We start from the raw sequence: 13,243 nt of genomic DNA on the forward strand, positions 1-13,243 counted from the left end.
CTTCATTTCCTCGACTATGAATGAGATATTTGAAATTAAAAATCACACTAAATTTTCTCTTAGTTTTTTACTTCTGTAACTTATTAAAATAAACATTATAGAAGTTCTCAGGGAGTTTCGGCCCTCACTAATAACGTAATCTTTCATTCTGCATTTAAATTTTTCAAAAATAAATATTATTTTTCTCAGGATTCGAAAAAAATGAATCCCCATTTGAAAAGCATTGCAGCCGAAAATACGTACCCATCCTCTTAATATGGAATAACATTAAATACAGTCGGAAAATGAAAGAATACCCATGAACGAACATATAAAACACGCTGTATTTTACTGTCACCGTGTCACAAAGAAAATTGCCCAGCGCAAGTACATGTAATAATAATTATTACATGTACTTGCGCTGGGCAATTTTCTTTGTGACACGGTGACAGGAAAATACAGCGTGTTTTATATGTTCGTTTATGGGTATTCTTTCATTTTTCCTACTGTAGTTTACATTGCTCTTCTAGTCCTATAGTTCATTTTGCTCGACCAGAACCTTGTTTCTGGTTATAAGAATAATTCTTCTGAAACAACTTAGTTACGCATTTATTTTCCCTTTTCAGGTTTCGCTGTTCCTTATTCTTTTAACACACTTTTCATGCCACATAAACCTGTCTCTCTCAAGTACTCTGCCACATAGTCCGTCCATCATGTGCTCGGTTTTCTTCTAGTTTTTCTTCCATCAACTTCTAACATCTCTATACATACGGCCCACATTGTTGTAATTTCTATATAGACCAGTAAGGATCTGTGAAAAAACGTATATTTTTGGATGTGAGAGGTCGCATTCGGATTTTTGCAGATAAAGTTAGGTGACACCTTCAGTAATAATAATTGACTTACGCTCCTTCTCAAATATGCCCGGAACATTAATAAAAAAATTAAAATATTTAATAATTTCGAAAAACGTCGATTTTTTTCTGCTTTATTTGCTTATAACTTTAAAACGATTCGTTTTGGAACAAAGTCGTACAGAAATAAAATAAAGATAATTGAATTTTGTATGATATACGACTGGTCAAAAATGTCTTAACATATTACCTTTTCTGCAATATAGCAATAAATACAAAATAAGGAGGCAAAATACGGCTGTTGTTATTCAATGTTTTTAACCACTTTGGTGGCACTTAGAACCTTAGTAATTCGCTTAGGATATTCTTTGTAACATACTTAAATCGTGTACCAAATTTCATTAAAATCGACCTAATAGATTTTGCATAATAAATTTGCAATCTAAATTTTTTAAAAAAGTTCAAATGTTTTAAAATCTTTCTGAATAAAAAGTAGACCATTTAGAAGTTGGCTATTTTTTTACATATAAAGAGGTGCTCTACTTATCTAATACACTTTACAGAATTAAAATAGGATTATTTAAGGGGCCTCGGCAATGTTTTAAACTTATAAACAATTTTTTGGCTTATAAAAAAATAGCTTTGTTTAATAATAAAAAAAAAAAAAAAAAATTTAGCAATGCAAATAATTAAAACCGGTATAATTTGACCTAAACTTTCAAATGCTGTCAGCAGAATTGCTATTTTATTTTTGAATCAAAATTATTCGCGTTCAAAAATTGCAGTTTTTCGATTTTTTGAAAGTTCCACTGCGTTTATCTCGAAAACTATACATCCTACGAAAAAACTTGTAAGAACATTTTTTGCTTAGAATTACCCAAGAAATACAAAACATAGTTTTATTTTGCGAAAAATCGACGTTATGTAATTCCTCAAGTTCTTTGTTTATAACAATCTTATCGACATCCGGATTAACTGTTACCCAAAAAAAATCGTGTTCTACGGGTCAAAAAATACATAAAAATTTTGGGTAAGTCCACCTAAATAAAGGAGCCCGTAGCACCCCCTCCTGGCCACAGCACTAATTTGTTTATAAGTAAGTCAAAAAATTGTTTATAAATTTAAAACATTGCTGAGGCTGCTTAAATGATCCGATTTCAATTCTGTAAAGTGCATTAGATAGGTGGAGTGATTCTTTATATTTAAAAAAATTGACAAATTTTTTATGTTCTAGTTTTTGTTGTGCAAGATTTTAAAAAATTTTAATTTTTTTAAAAAAGTTTAGATTGCAAAATTTTTATTCAAAATCTAGCAAGTCAATTTTAATGAAATTTGGTGTACGGTTTTAGCACATTACAAAAATTTTCCAAGCGAATTTGGAAGATTCCAAGTGTAACCTAAGTGGTGTAAAATCATTGAATAAGGACAGGCTTGTTTTGCCCCCTTATTTTATATTTATTGCTATTTTGCAGCAAGGCTGATAAATTAAGACATTTTTAGCTAATCGCATTTGATAGAAAATTTAATTGTCTTTGTTTTATTCCCATACGACTTTGTTCCAAAATGAATTGTTTTAAAGTTATAAACAAAAAAAGTAGAAAAAAATCGATGTTATTCGAAATTTTTAAATATTTGAATTTTTTATTAATGTTCCGGGCATATCTGAGAAGGAGCATAATTTAATTATTATTAATGAAGTTATCACCTAACTTTATCCGCAAAAATCTGTATGCCACCTCTCACATCCACCTAAAAACAGATTCTTACTGGTCTAATATGTAATGCGACCAAACCATTGCAGTGTTTGTTCTTGAATATTTTTTGTGACTCCGGCTCTTTCCTTAAGGCAAGCGTCCACAGACCCGCATCGTACGCATCGCACGCATCGTACGCAATGGATTTTAGTTTCCCTTGTACAAAAACTTATGTAACTGCGTCCACTGATCCGCATCGTACGGATCGCATCATCGGTAATGCCGAAGGGTTCCTTCGAGAGGCAACTTTTGCGATGCGTGCCGATGAATCATTCGAAATGCCGACCAGTGGACGCACTCTGTTCGGAATTTCGCTTGGCCCAGTGGGAGCTAATCTACGGCTAATTTGCATTTGATGATGATCTTCTTCGTAATAAAACAAGTAAACTCAGTTTTAACTTTTATTTTATATTAGGTATATTCAGGTAAAAATATTATAGCCCATGATAAGTTGATTATGGGGATTAAAATATCACAAATATTACTCATTTTAAAATTATTACTCATTCAAAGTGTGTTACAAATACAGTTTGGCCAAACTGTTTAAAAACACAGAAAGTTTTTTACCGATTTCAGAAAGGCAACTTTAATTAATAATCTTTAAAGAAACTTTTACTGATGTAGTTACTATTTTCCATTTAAACCAAATTGTAACAGCTTTGTGTATTCCTTTATATCAAAATGTATAATTAGTTAGAAAATGGGTGATACTATGCGGTCTACCGTCGTGTTTCTGCTATAGCTTGCGGTCTACCGAGAGAATTGGTGTATAAGCTGAAATATTTAAAATGACATATGAGAGTTTTATGAGTATAGTGTCATTTTTAAATAATTTAATATCTTTGACATAGATATATCAATATAAAATACAATGTGATCACTATTTGCAAATACACTTTTTTTCATTGTTTTAAATGGTACACCCTGTATATTGTATATTAGTATTGCATTTTGTTGTAAATGTTACAGGCTTTCTTTTAATATCAGGTTGTATGTACCTAGCATGTTTCGTTTTGTAGATATTTCGTTCAACATTTTACGTTTTTGTGGATTTTTTATTACTAAACAGATACATTAAACTATCATACTAATAAATGTAGTTAATATGCATAAATTAATTATTAAATTAAATAAACAACCAATAAATAAATAAACAACAAATTTTAAAGTCTACCTTAGGAACTTTTCTACCCTAGCAGGTAGTGGCATCGGCAATCCGATCGCTGCCGATACAGTGGACGCAGTATGAAAAATTAATCCGATGCGTACGATGCGTCCGATGCGTACGATGCGGATCTGTGAACGCTTGCCTTTAATCAACTCTGATCCGGTCCCTTCTAGTCTTACCTATCATCTACAATCTACGGTAACATTTTCATTTCAGCTACCTCGATCTTCTTTTCCTTAATCTTCTTTACCGGCCACACTTCACCGCCGCCGCGGTACACCAACACATGTCTCACCACACTCTTGTATATCTTTCCTTTCAGCCCTTTTTCGGTTTTATGACCATTGAGTACCCCTGACTCGCTTCCAGTTAAACTAATTGCATTCGTCAGTTCAACCAAGCATTTCTGCATTTCGTTCTTTAGTAGTCTTCTTTTAGTTGCTTCTTCTAGATTTAAAAAGCAACAAGGCATTGAACTTTGCTGTCATAGTAAGTATATTGGTTAGTTAGAGTTTGCCGTTAATATGTAAAATGTTATATTATGAATAACATGTTCAATAAAAACAGCTGATAATTTACAGTAATACTTTTTTTAGCTTCAGAAGTTTGTCAGTCTAACTATTTTAAGTGTGACAACAACAGATGTATCGATCCTAAGCTTCAGTGCGATGGGTTTGATGACTGCGGTGATCACTCTGATGAAAAATTCGAGAAATGTTTGCATCACTCGAAAGCACCAAAATGTACATTGGAAGAATTCGCGTGTATTACTAATACTTCCATTTGTCTTCCAAAATCAGCTAAATGTAACGGAACGTCAGAATGTCCGAATAACGAAGACGAAAAGGATTGTTCAAAATGTGAAGAAGATGAATTTGAGTGCAAGCATAAGCATTATAGAGAATGTATTCCTAGGTCCTGGATATGTGATGGTACAGATGATTGCGGTGATAATAGTGATGAGAGTATGGAAACCTGTTCTTCAAAACTTAAACCTGCGGCAGATAACTTTGCTGTTACTGACTCGTGTCTAACCGGATATAGGTGAGTATAGCGTATAGCGGATTTAATATCTTTCTCATAATGTATCAATATATCAAGTTTTCTATTTCTGGATATATGCCTTCCTAAGGTCTTTCTATTTGTCCTGATCTAGTTCTTTTTATTTTTTGAAGTTATTCTTCTTTAGGCGCGATTGAGAGTAAAATTTTTCATAAATCTGCGCGCATGCGCACACAGACAGTATGTAGTTCGTTTCTAATCTTTCAAGACATTATCTATATCAGCGCAAATAAGTCATTAAAAGAATATATTAGTGTTTTTAATAAATGTATTATTTATTATAATTTTTGTGTCTTTGAATTTCTCTTCTTCTCTAGTAAGATAATAAAATATGTAGGTATACCACTTTTATCACGATACCACTCAATCTGTTTGTCACCGTTTTGTGTAATTATATCCGAAACTTACGTGTCAATAACAGGAGACTCGGTGGTCTATTTGTTGAGCGTTTGGTCACAGATCGAAAGGCCCCGGGTTCCAATCCTGGACAATTAATTTTTTTTTTTATTTTTGGTTGGTTAAAAGTGGTGGATAAGAAAGCTAGTTTAATATTTAAATAGAATACAAATACTCTGTTAAGTATATTTACTTCGTTAAAATTATATAATAGAAGAATAACTTCTTACGTGCGTACAAAGTACACACACATTCTTTTTTTTTTCTTTCGAGGTTCTGAAACTGTTTTCTTGTGGAATGTCTAAATTAATATAGGTACTAGCGGCACCCTCAGAAAACCGCTTAGTTTTCGAGATACTGACCACGGAGGGGTGAATGGCCAATTTTACTTATACTTTATATTTTCAAGGGTGCTGAAAAGGAAAATGAGGTTTATGGTGAATTTTATGTGGAGGAACATTGTCAAAATCGCAATTTTAACATAAAAATAAAAAAATGAAATCACTTTTTTGCGTTTCTCTCGCTACAACTCTGTTCAATTTTAACATTTGTTCACAAAATTTTTACAGTATATACCTTTAACATTTCTGAAGATTACCTGCATTGCAAAGTTTAATCACAAAAGTTATGTGACGAAATTTAAAATTTAGCTTCGTAATTACATTTACGTTAAAATAGAGAGTATAAAGAAGTTTTCTGGTAAGTTTTAGATCAAAATGTTTTATAGAAAAAAAAAAATAGTGCAACTTTTAATGTCGACATAAGAAATCCCCAATATAACCTTATTTTTCGAGATACTGACCATGGGTGGTGAATGGCTAATTTTGGTCTTAGATTACGTTTTTCACCGTGATGAAAATGAAAATGAAATTTATTTTAAATTTTAGGTGGGGAAATATTGTCAAAATTGCAATTGTACCATAAAAATAAAAAAAAATGAAATCACGTTTTTTTTTGTGTTTAACTCGCTACAACTCTGGTTTGCTTTAATATTTTTTTCTAAAGTTTGTACACTATTATATCTCTCACTTATTTGAAGACAATGGTTTCTGCTTTAAGCTTTTAGTCTTATTTTAGTAAAAGTTTTGAATCTTTTAAAGTTCAAGGTGCAGATTCGTGAATTGCAAAGTTTAATTGAAAAATTTGAATGCCAAAATTTGAAATATAGATTTTAAATCAAACTCAAAAATAAAACATGAGTACAAAAAAAGAGTTTGGAAAGGTTTTGATCAAAATGTTTAATAGAATACAAATGGTGCTACTTTTAACATCTACGTTATAAATCCCCATGATAACGCTAATTTTTCGAGATATTGATCATTGGTGGTGAATAGCTAATTTTGGTCATAATTTATGTTTTTGATGGTGCTGAAGACGAAAATCAAGTTTATTTCGAATTTTAGATGGGAAAACATTGTCAAAATCGCAATTTTGACCTAAAAATAAAAAAAAGTTAAACCACGTTTTCCTTCAAATTAAAAGTTGCACCATATTTTTTCTGTAACACATCTAGACCTAAAACTCCCCACAAAACTTCTTTGAACTCTATGGTTTAACATAAACGTAAGCAAATAGATAAATTTTAAAGTTTGTCGCTTAATTTTGGCGATTTAACTCTGCAATTCACGAATCTGCACCTTTTTTTTTAAATTCCTAACTTTTATAAAGAAAAGACTGAAAACTACAGTTACTTTTATAGTCTTCAAAAAGATGAGAAATATATGCTGTAGAAATTTTTTTAGAAAAAAATATTAAAATGGAACAGAGTTGTAACGAGTTACACGTAAAAATTCGTGACCACTTTTTTTTTCATTTTTAGGTTAAAATTGCGATTTTGACAATGTTCCCTCACATAAAATTCAAAATAAACCTCTTTTTCATTGTCAGCAGCATCGAAAACATAAAATAAGACCAAAATTAGCCATTCACCTCCCTTGGTCAGTATCTCGAAAAATAAGCGTTATTATGTATATAACGTCTATATTAAAAATTGCGCCATTTTTTCTATTAAACATTTGTAACTAAAACTTTCCAGAGAACTTCTTTGTACTCTATGTTTTAACATAAACGTGATTAATAAGATAAATTTTAAATTTTGCCACTCAACTTTTGCGATTAAACTTTGCAATCCACGAATCTGTACCTTGTACTTTAAAAAATTCATCACTTTTACTAGAATAAGACTAAAATCTAAAAACAGATGCCGTTGTCTTCAAAAAAGTAAGCAACATATAGTTTATAAACCCTAGAAAAAAATATTAAAATCGACCAGAGTTGTAGCGAGTTAAACGCAAAAAACATGATCTCACTTTTTTTTATTTTTATGGCAGTATTGCGATTTTGAAAATATTCCCCCACCTAAAATTTAAAATAAATTTCATTTTCGTTTTCATCACCGTCAAAAATATAATCTAAGATCAAAATTAGCCATTCACCACCCATAGTCAGTATCTCGAAAAATAACCGTTATATTGGGGATTTCTAATGTCGATAATAAAAGTTGCACTATTTTTTTTTCTATAAAACATTTTGATCTAAAATTTTCTAGAAAACTTCTTTGTACTCTCTGTTTTAATTAAACGTGATTAAAATGCTAAATTTTAAATTTCGTCACTCAACTTTTGCGATTAAACTTTGCAATGCACAAATTCGCACCTTTTGCTTTAAAAAATTAATAACCTTTATCAAGATAAAAATTAAAGCTTAAAGCAAATACCGTTGTCTTCAGAAATATCAGAGCTATATACTGTAAAAATTTCAGAAAAAAATATTAAAATCGAACAGAGTTTTGGCGAGGTAAACGCAAAAAAACATGATTTTATTTTTATTTATTTTTAGGGTAAAATTGATATTTTGACAATGTTCCCCCACATGAAATTCAAAATAAATCTCATTTTCGTTTTCAGCACCGTCAAAAACATACAGTATGTCTAAAATTGGCCATTCACCTCTCTGTGGTCAGTACTTGGTCATTTTGGGGGTGCCTGCCGCTAGCCTATAAGTATTACCTATTGTTTGACATTTAATATTTTGGGAATAATTTCTACCCTGATTTTTTGGGTTATGTATTTTTTTTTAAATGACATACTTGACATAGAGCTTATAGGTCACAGCAATGTATGGTTGAATGAACTGTTTGAAGGTCATAACTGTTCGGTTGTGTTAATTTTTCTGCGTAATCTGCTACATATGATTTGTAAATTATTTTTTTTAATTAGTGTCCATGATTGTGTACGTTTATTGTGTGTTGCATATTATTGTGTATGAGATCTTTTCGATGATTTGTTCATCCAACTTCCTTTACTCCACTACAATTGGTATGTTCTTGTTGCTGACTTCTCCTTTTCGTATTGGCAACCAAAGACTGCTGCATGGATTTGTTACATATTTTTCTTCGTTAAGTAAGATGTCTTCTTTGACTTTTCTTTTTTTATGTCTGTTTCTATCATGACTATTGATGCATCTATCCAGTAACGTAGCGTGAGTGTCGGCTGCTCGGGGCGAAAGACAATTTTGTCACCCTCTTATTTAGGTATTTTAATTTAATGTATACCATACATTACATACATTAATTATAGAAAATTTTTCGGCGAAAATCATTATTTTGCATTATACAGGTAAGATTTTAAATAAAAAAGTTTATCTAAATTTTACAATCACGTTTATTAATTGTCTAACAATATTATCTGCAAAACATTTACTTTCTGACCGCACAATCTTATGTTAAGTCCCCTTGTTTGTAAATATTTTTGTGCATCATTCACTTCATGTAGCACCTATTGCCACAGGCACAAAGAACAAAGAAAGGAAAATGACTGCATCGAAACTAGTAAAGCACCTGCATCTGTCCTAGTGTTTAAGCTCTCACCTGCCTCTGTCAGTTTTTCTAATGTGACGAAAATGTCTTTGTAATGATGCCATGTCACATTTACGGCATCGCTTCTTGCACTCCACCGCGTGTCTTGAACCCTTTTTCCTGTAGCTCCTATCAGAACTTTCCAAAGATGTGTCGATGAGCAAAAAAAAAAGAATAGCAACGTTCTAAAGTGTCGAAAAAAGTTACTGAATCCACTTCAACTGAGGCAGCGTGTAAACAAACTAGGTTTAACGAATGATTTAAGCAATATCAAGGTACGAATTCAGCTTTAGGGTCAAGTATATTCAAATGGGAAATAAGCCACAATTTTACCTAAAAATGATTTTATTAACGTTTCGACGCCCAAGTCGGGTGTCGTTGTCAAAATACAAAATAAAATAATTATTTTAAAATTATTTTATTTTGTATTTTGACAACGACACCCGACTTGGGCGTCGAAACGTTAATAAAATCATTTTTAGGTAAAATTGTGGCTTATTTCCCATTTGAATATACTTGATTATAAGAATACCACAAGAGAATAGCTTCAGAACAACAGCTTTAGGGTTTATTTCTTGAATTCTTTGCTGAATTTCTGAATACTTTCCAGCCATAACAGCAGCATTATCATATGCTTGGCCAGTTGCTTATATTTAGGCCATCAGCTTGAATCTTGTCCAAAATTATCTTTGAAATTCCTTCAGCAGTTTTGTCTTTAGTTTCAATGAAATCTATAAAAGATTCCATTACTTTTCCTCCCTGATTTTCAATTACTACGTATCTTAATACCTTACTTGTTTGACCTTTATAAGAAAGATCTGGAGTGCTGTCGAATATAATAATTGAATAATACCTAGCCTTTTTTATTTGTCCAGATGATATGTTGGCGAACATTATTTTGCAAAATGGCAATAAATTCGTTTTGTATTTGTGGTGAAATATAAGTGATTGAAATTTTGCCACACATTTTAGAACTTAAAAGATATTCACGTAGTACAGAATCGTAACTAAATTAACCAATTCTAAAAAGTTTCCTTTATTGGTACTGGTGTCGTTTTCTATATGTGCATGTAAAGCTAAATTTCGTTTGGGAAGGAATCTCATAATATCAAACATTCTGATAAAAATTTCCTGACATTTCTTTATTTCTTTTGCCACTATGTCTTGCTATTTCTTTTGCCACTATGTCTTGCTCTTTTTTGTTAATAGTCTGTCCTTTTTGAAGCCAGCTCTCTAACTTGAAGTCTTCGGTGTATTTACGTTGTCAAATAAACGACAATAAAAGCAAAATAATGATGCGTTAGATGAATAATAAGCCATTTAAGTACGTAAAACTTTTTCACCGTTCGCTCCTTTTGATTTTAAAGATTCCGTGGTCCTTTCAATCGGTCCGAATTTGTAGTTGCGATGAAAATATAAAATGGTTCAAATATTTACAAAATATTTTTATTATTTATTGTTAAATTTTGCCGCCCCCTAAAAAGTGCCGCCCGGGGCGGATCGCCCCTGCCGCCCCCACTACGCTACACCACTGCATCTATCCATTGTATTCTGTGCTCGTTGTCCCAGGCATGTTTGCATATCTGGAATTTCTCGTGGCACCTGAAGTCTCGTTTACATTGACAGTGATCTTAAAGGTTCTCTTGTCGTCATTTTGGCAATTCATAATAGTATACTTAATTTTCAGATGTCATAGCGGTGCATGCATAAATATGACCTCAGTATGCAATAATAACCACGATTGTTTTGATGGCTCTGATGAAGATGGCCTCTGTTCTTCATCTTGTGTCGGTGTGAAAAATCCTTGCAATCAAATATGCGTAAAAACACCATCTGGACCAAGATGTGAATGTAAACCTGGATATAAGTTGTTAGGAGATGGAAAAACTTGTATTGATGATAATGAATGCCAAACGGATCCACCAATCTGTAGTCAGCTATGTCACAATAAAGAAGGAGGCTATTCTTGCGATTGTTACAATAATTTCCTTTTAAGGTGGGTTTCATTTTTTCATATAACATTATATACATTTTTATATTGTATACATTCATGTATACATTTTTATTTTATAGTCGTATTACTCCGTAGAGTAACTAGGTTCATTTTTCCGTTGGAACTTTACCAGCTGCAGACGGGGGATGTGAATTGCATAGTGTAGAATTCCTTCCCTCTGGTCTTCACTGCAGCATCCATTTGACTTGCAAATTGTAGAAGTCTTGGAGGTGTCACCAGGAAAGTGTACCAATAAGTTTTCAATTTAAAAATCTTTTAGTAATATTTTTAATATTTTCAATATTAATAATTTACTATTAGGATTGAAAACTACTTCGTATTTCAATGCCAGATGGCGCTAGCCACCTACTATCATCACTTCGGTTGCAATGGGTGGGAAAAGCTCTCGATGCGAATCAGTTAAAATATGGAGAACAGTGCCTACGTTCTTTCCGATAAGGCTCCAATAAGAGCCGAAAATCGCGATTCAAGGGACTGGACTGCACTCCGTATTCTAATTGAAAAGTAAGATTGTTTTGCCTTCGCATTGCAACTGAATAAAAATGGTGTACATTTTTATTTTATAGTCGTATTACTCCGTAGAGTAACTAGTTGCATTTTTCCGTTGGAACTTTACCAGCTGCAGACGGGGGATGTGAATTGCATAGTGTAGAATTCTTTCCCTCTCGTCTTTACTGCAGCATCCATTTGACTTGCAAATTGTAGAAGTCTTGGAGGTGTCACCAGGAAAGTGTACCAATAAGTTTTCAATTTAAAAATATTTTAGTAATATTTTTAATATTTTCAATATTAATAATTTACTATTAGGATTGAAAACTACTTCGTCTTTCAATGCCAGATGGCGCTAGCCACCTACTATCATCACTTCGGTTGCAATGGGTGGGAAAAGCTCTCGATGCGAATCAGTTAAAATATGAAGAACAGTGCCTACGTTCTTTCCGATTAGGCTCCAATAAGAACCGAAAATCGCGATTCAAGGGACTGGACTGCACTCCGTATTCTAATTGAAAAGTAAGATTGTTTTGCCTTCGCATTGCAACTGAATAAAAATGGTATATATTTTTATTTTATAGTCGTATTACTCCGTAGAGTAACTAGGTGCATTTTTCCGTTGGAACTTTACCAGCTGCAGACGGGGGATGTGAATTGCATAGTATAGAATTCCTTCCCTCTCGTCTTCACTGCAGCATCCATTTGACTTGCAAATTGTAGAAGTCTTGGAGGTGTCACCAGGAAAGTGTACCAATAAGTTTTCAATTTAAAAATCTTTTAGTAATATTTTTAATATTTTCAATATTAATAATTTACTATTAGGATTGAAAACTACTTCGTCTTAAACTTTTATGTTAACTTTTGATTTTAAGTTAAAATTTAAAATTGAAAAAATATAATTAGATTAGATTGTAATTTTTCGAAATGTTGACAATATCTTCATATACAGGGTAACAAAAAGTAGGTCATAAATTAAATCACATATTCTGGGACTAAAAATAGTTCGATTGAACCTAACTTACCTTAGTACAAATATGCCCACAAAAAAGTTACAGCCCTTTGAAGTTACATGATAAAAATCGATTTTTTCCGATGTATCGAAAAGTATTAGAGATTTTTTAATGAAAATGGACACATGGCATTCTTATGGCAGGAACATTTTAAAAGTAAATTATAGTTAAATTTGTGCACCCCATAAAAATTGTATGGGGGTTTTGTTCCCTTAAACCCCCCAAACCTTTTTGTACGTTTCAATTAAATTATTATTGTGGTACCCTTAGTTAAACAATATTTTTAAAACATTTTTGCCTTTAATATTTTTTCCATAAACCAGTTTTAATCGAGATGCCGCTTCTTTCTTAATATGTTAACATAAACATTTTATGGGAGTTCTGTGCCTTTAAACCCCCCAAATGTTTGTGTACGTTCCAATTAAACTATTATTGCGGTACCATTAGTTAAACAGGATGTTTTTAAAACTTTTTTGCCTCTTAGTAATTTTCCGATGAGGCACATTTTATCGAGATGTGGCTTATTTTCTAATATGGGTCAAAATATACCTCAAACTGTAATTTATAAAAAAAAATTCATATGTATTATTATCAGGTCTCTACAATCGTACGTAACAGTATACACAATTGTGGTGGATTTGACAAATATTCAAAATAT

General features: G+C 32.0%; 1 protein-coding gene across 1 annotated transcript in view; it reads left to right on the top strand.

Annotated features, from left to right (window-relative positions):
* The window catches only part of LOC126890417 (putative vitellogenin receptor), a 243,602-nt gene that overhangs the window by 207,619 nt on the left and 22,740 nt on the right, over window positions 1–13,243 (top strand). The window contains exons 18-19 of the mRNA XM_050659325.1: window positions 4,352–4,799; window positions 10,757–11,065. Coding sequence (XP_050515282.1) covers window positions 4,352–4,799; window positions 10,757–11,065 — 757 coding nt within the window. The remainder of the gene's footprint in view (window positions 1–4,351; window positions 4,800–10,756; window positions 11,066–13,243) is intronic.

The sequence above is a fragment of the Diabrotica virgifera genome, chromosome 8 (assembly GCF_917563875.1).
Source record: "Diabrotica virgifera virgifera chromosome 8, PGI_DIABVI_V3a".
Taxonomy (NCBI): Eukaryota; Metazoa; Arthropoda; class Insecta; order Coleoptera; family Chrysomelidae; genus Diabrotica; species Diabrotica virgifera.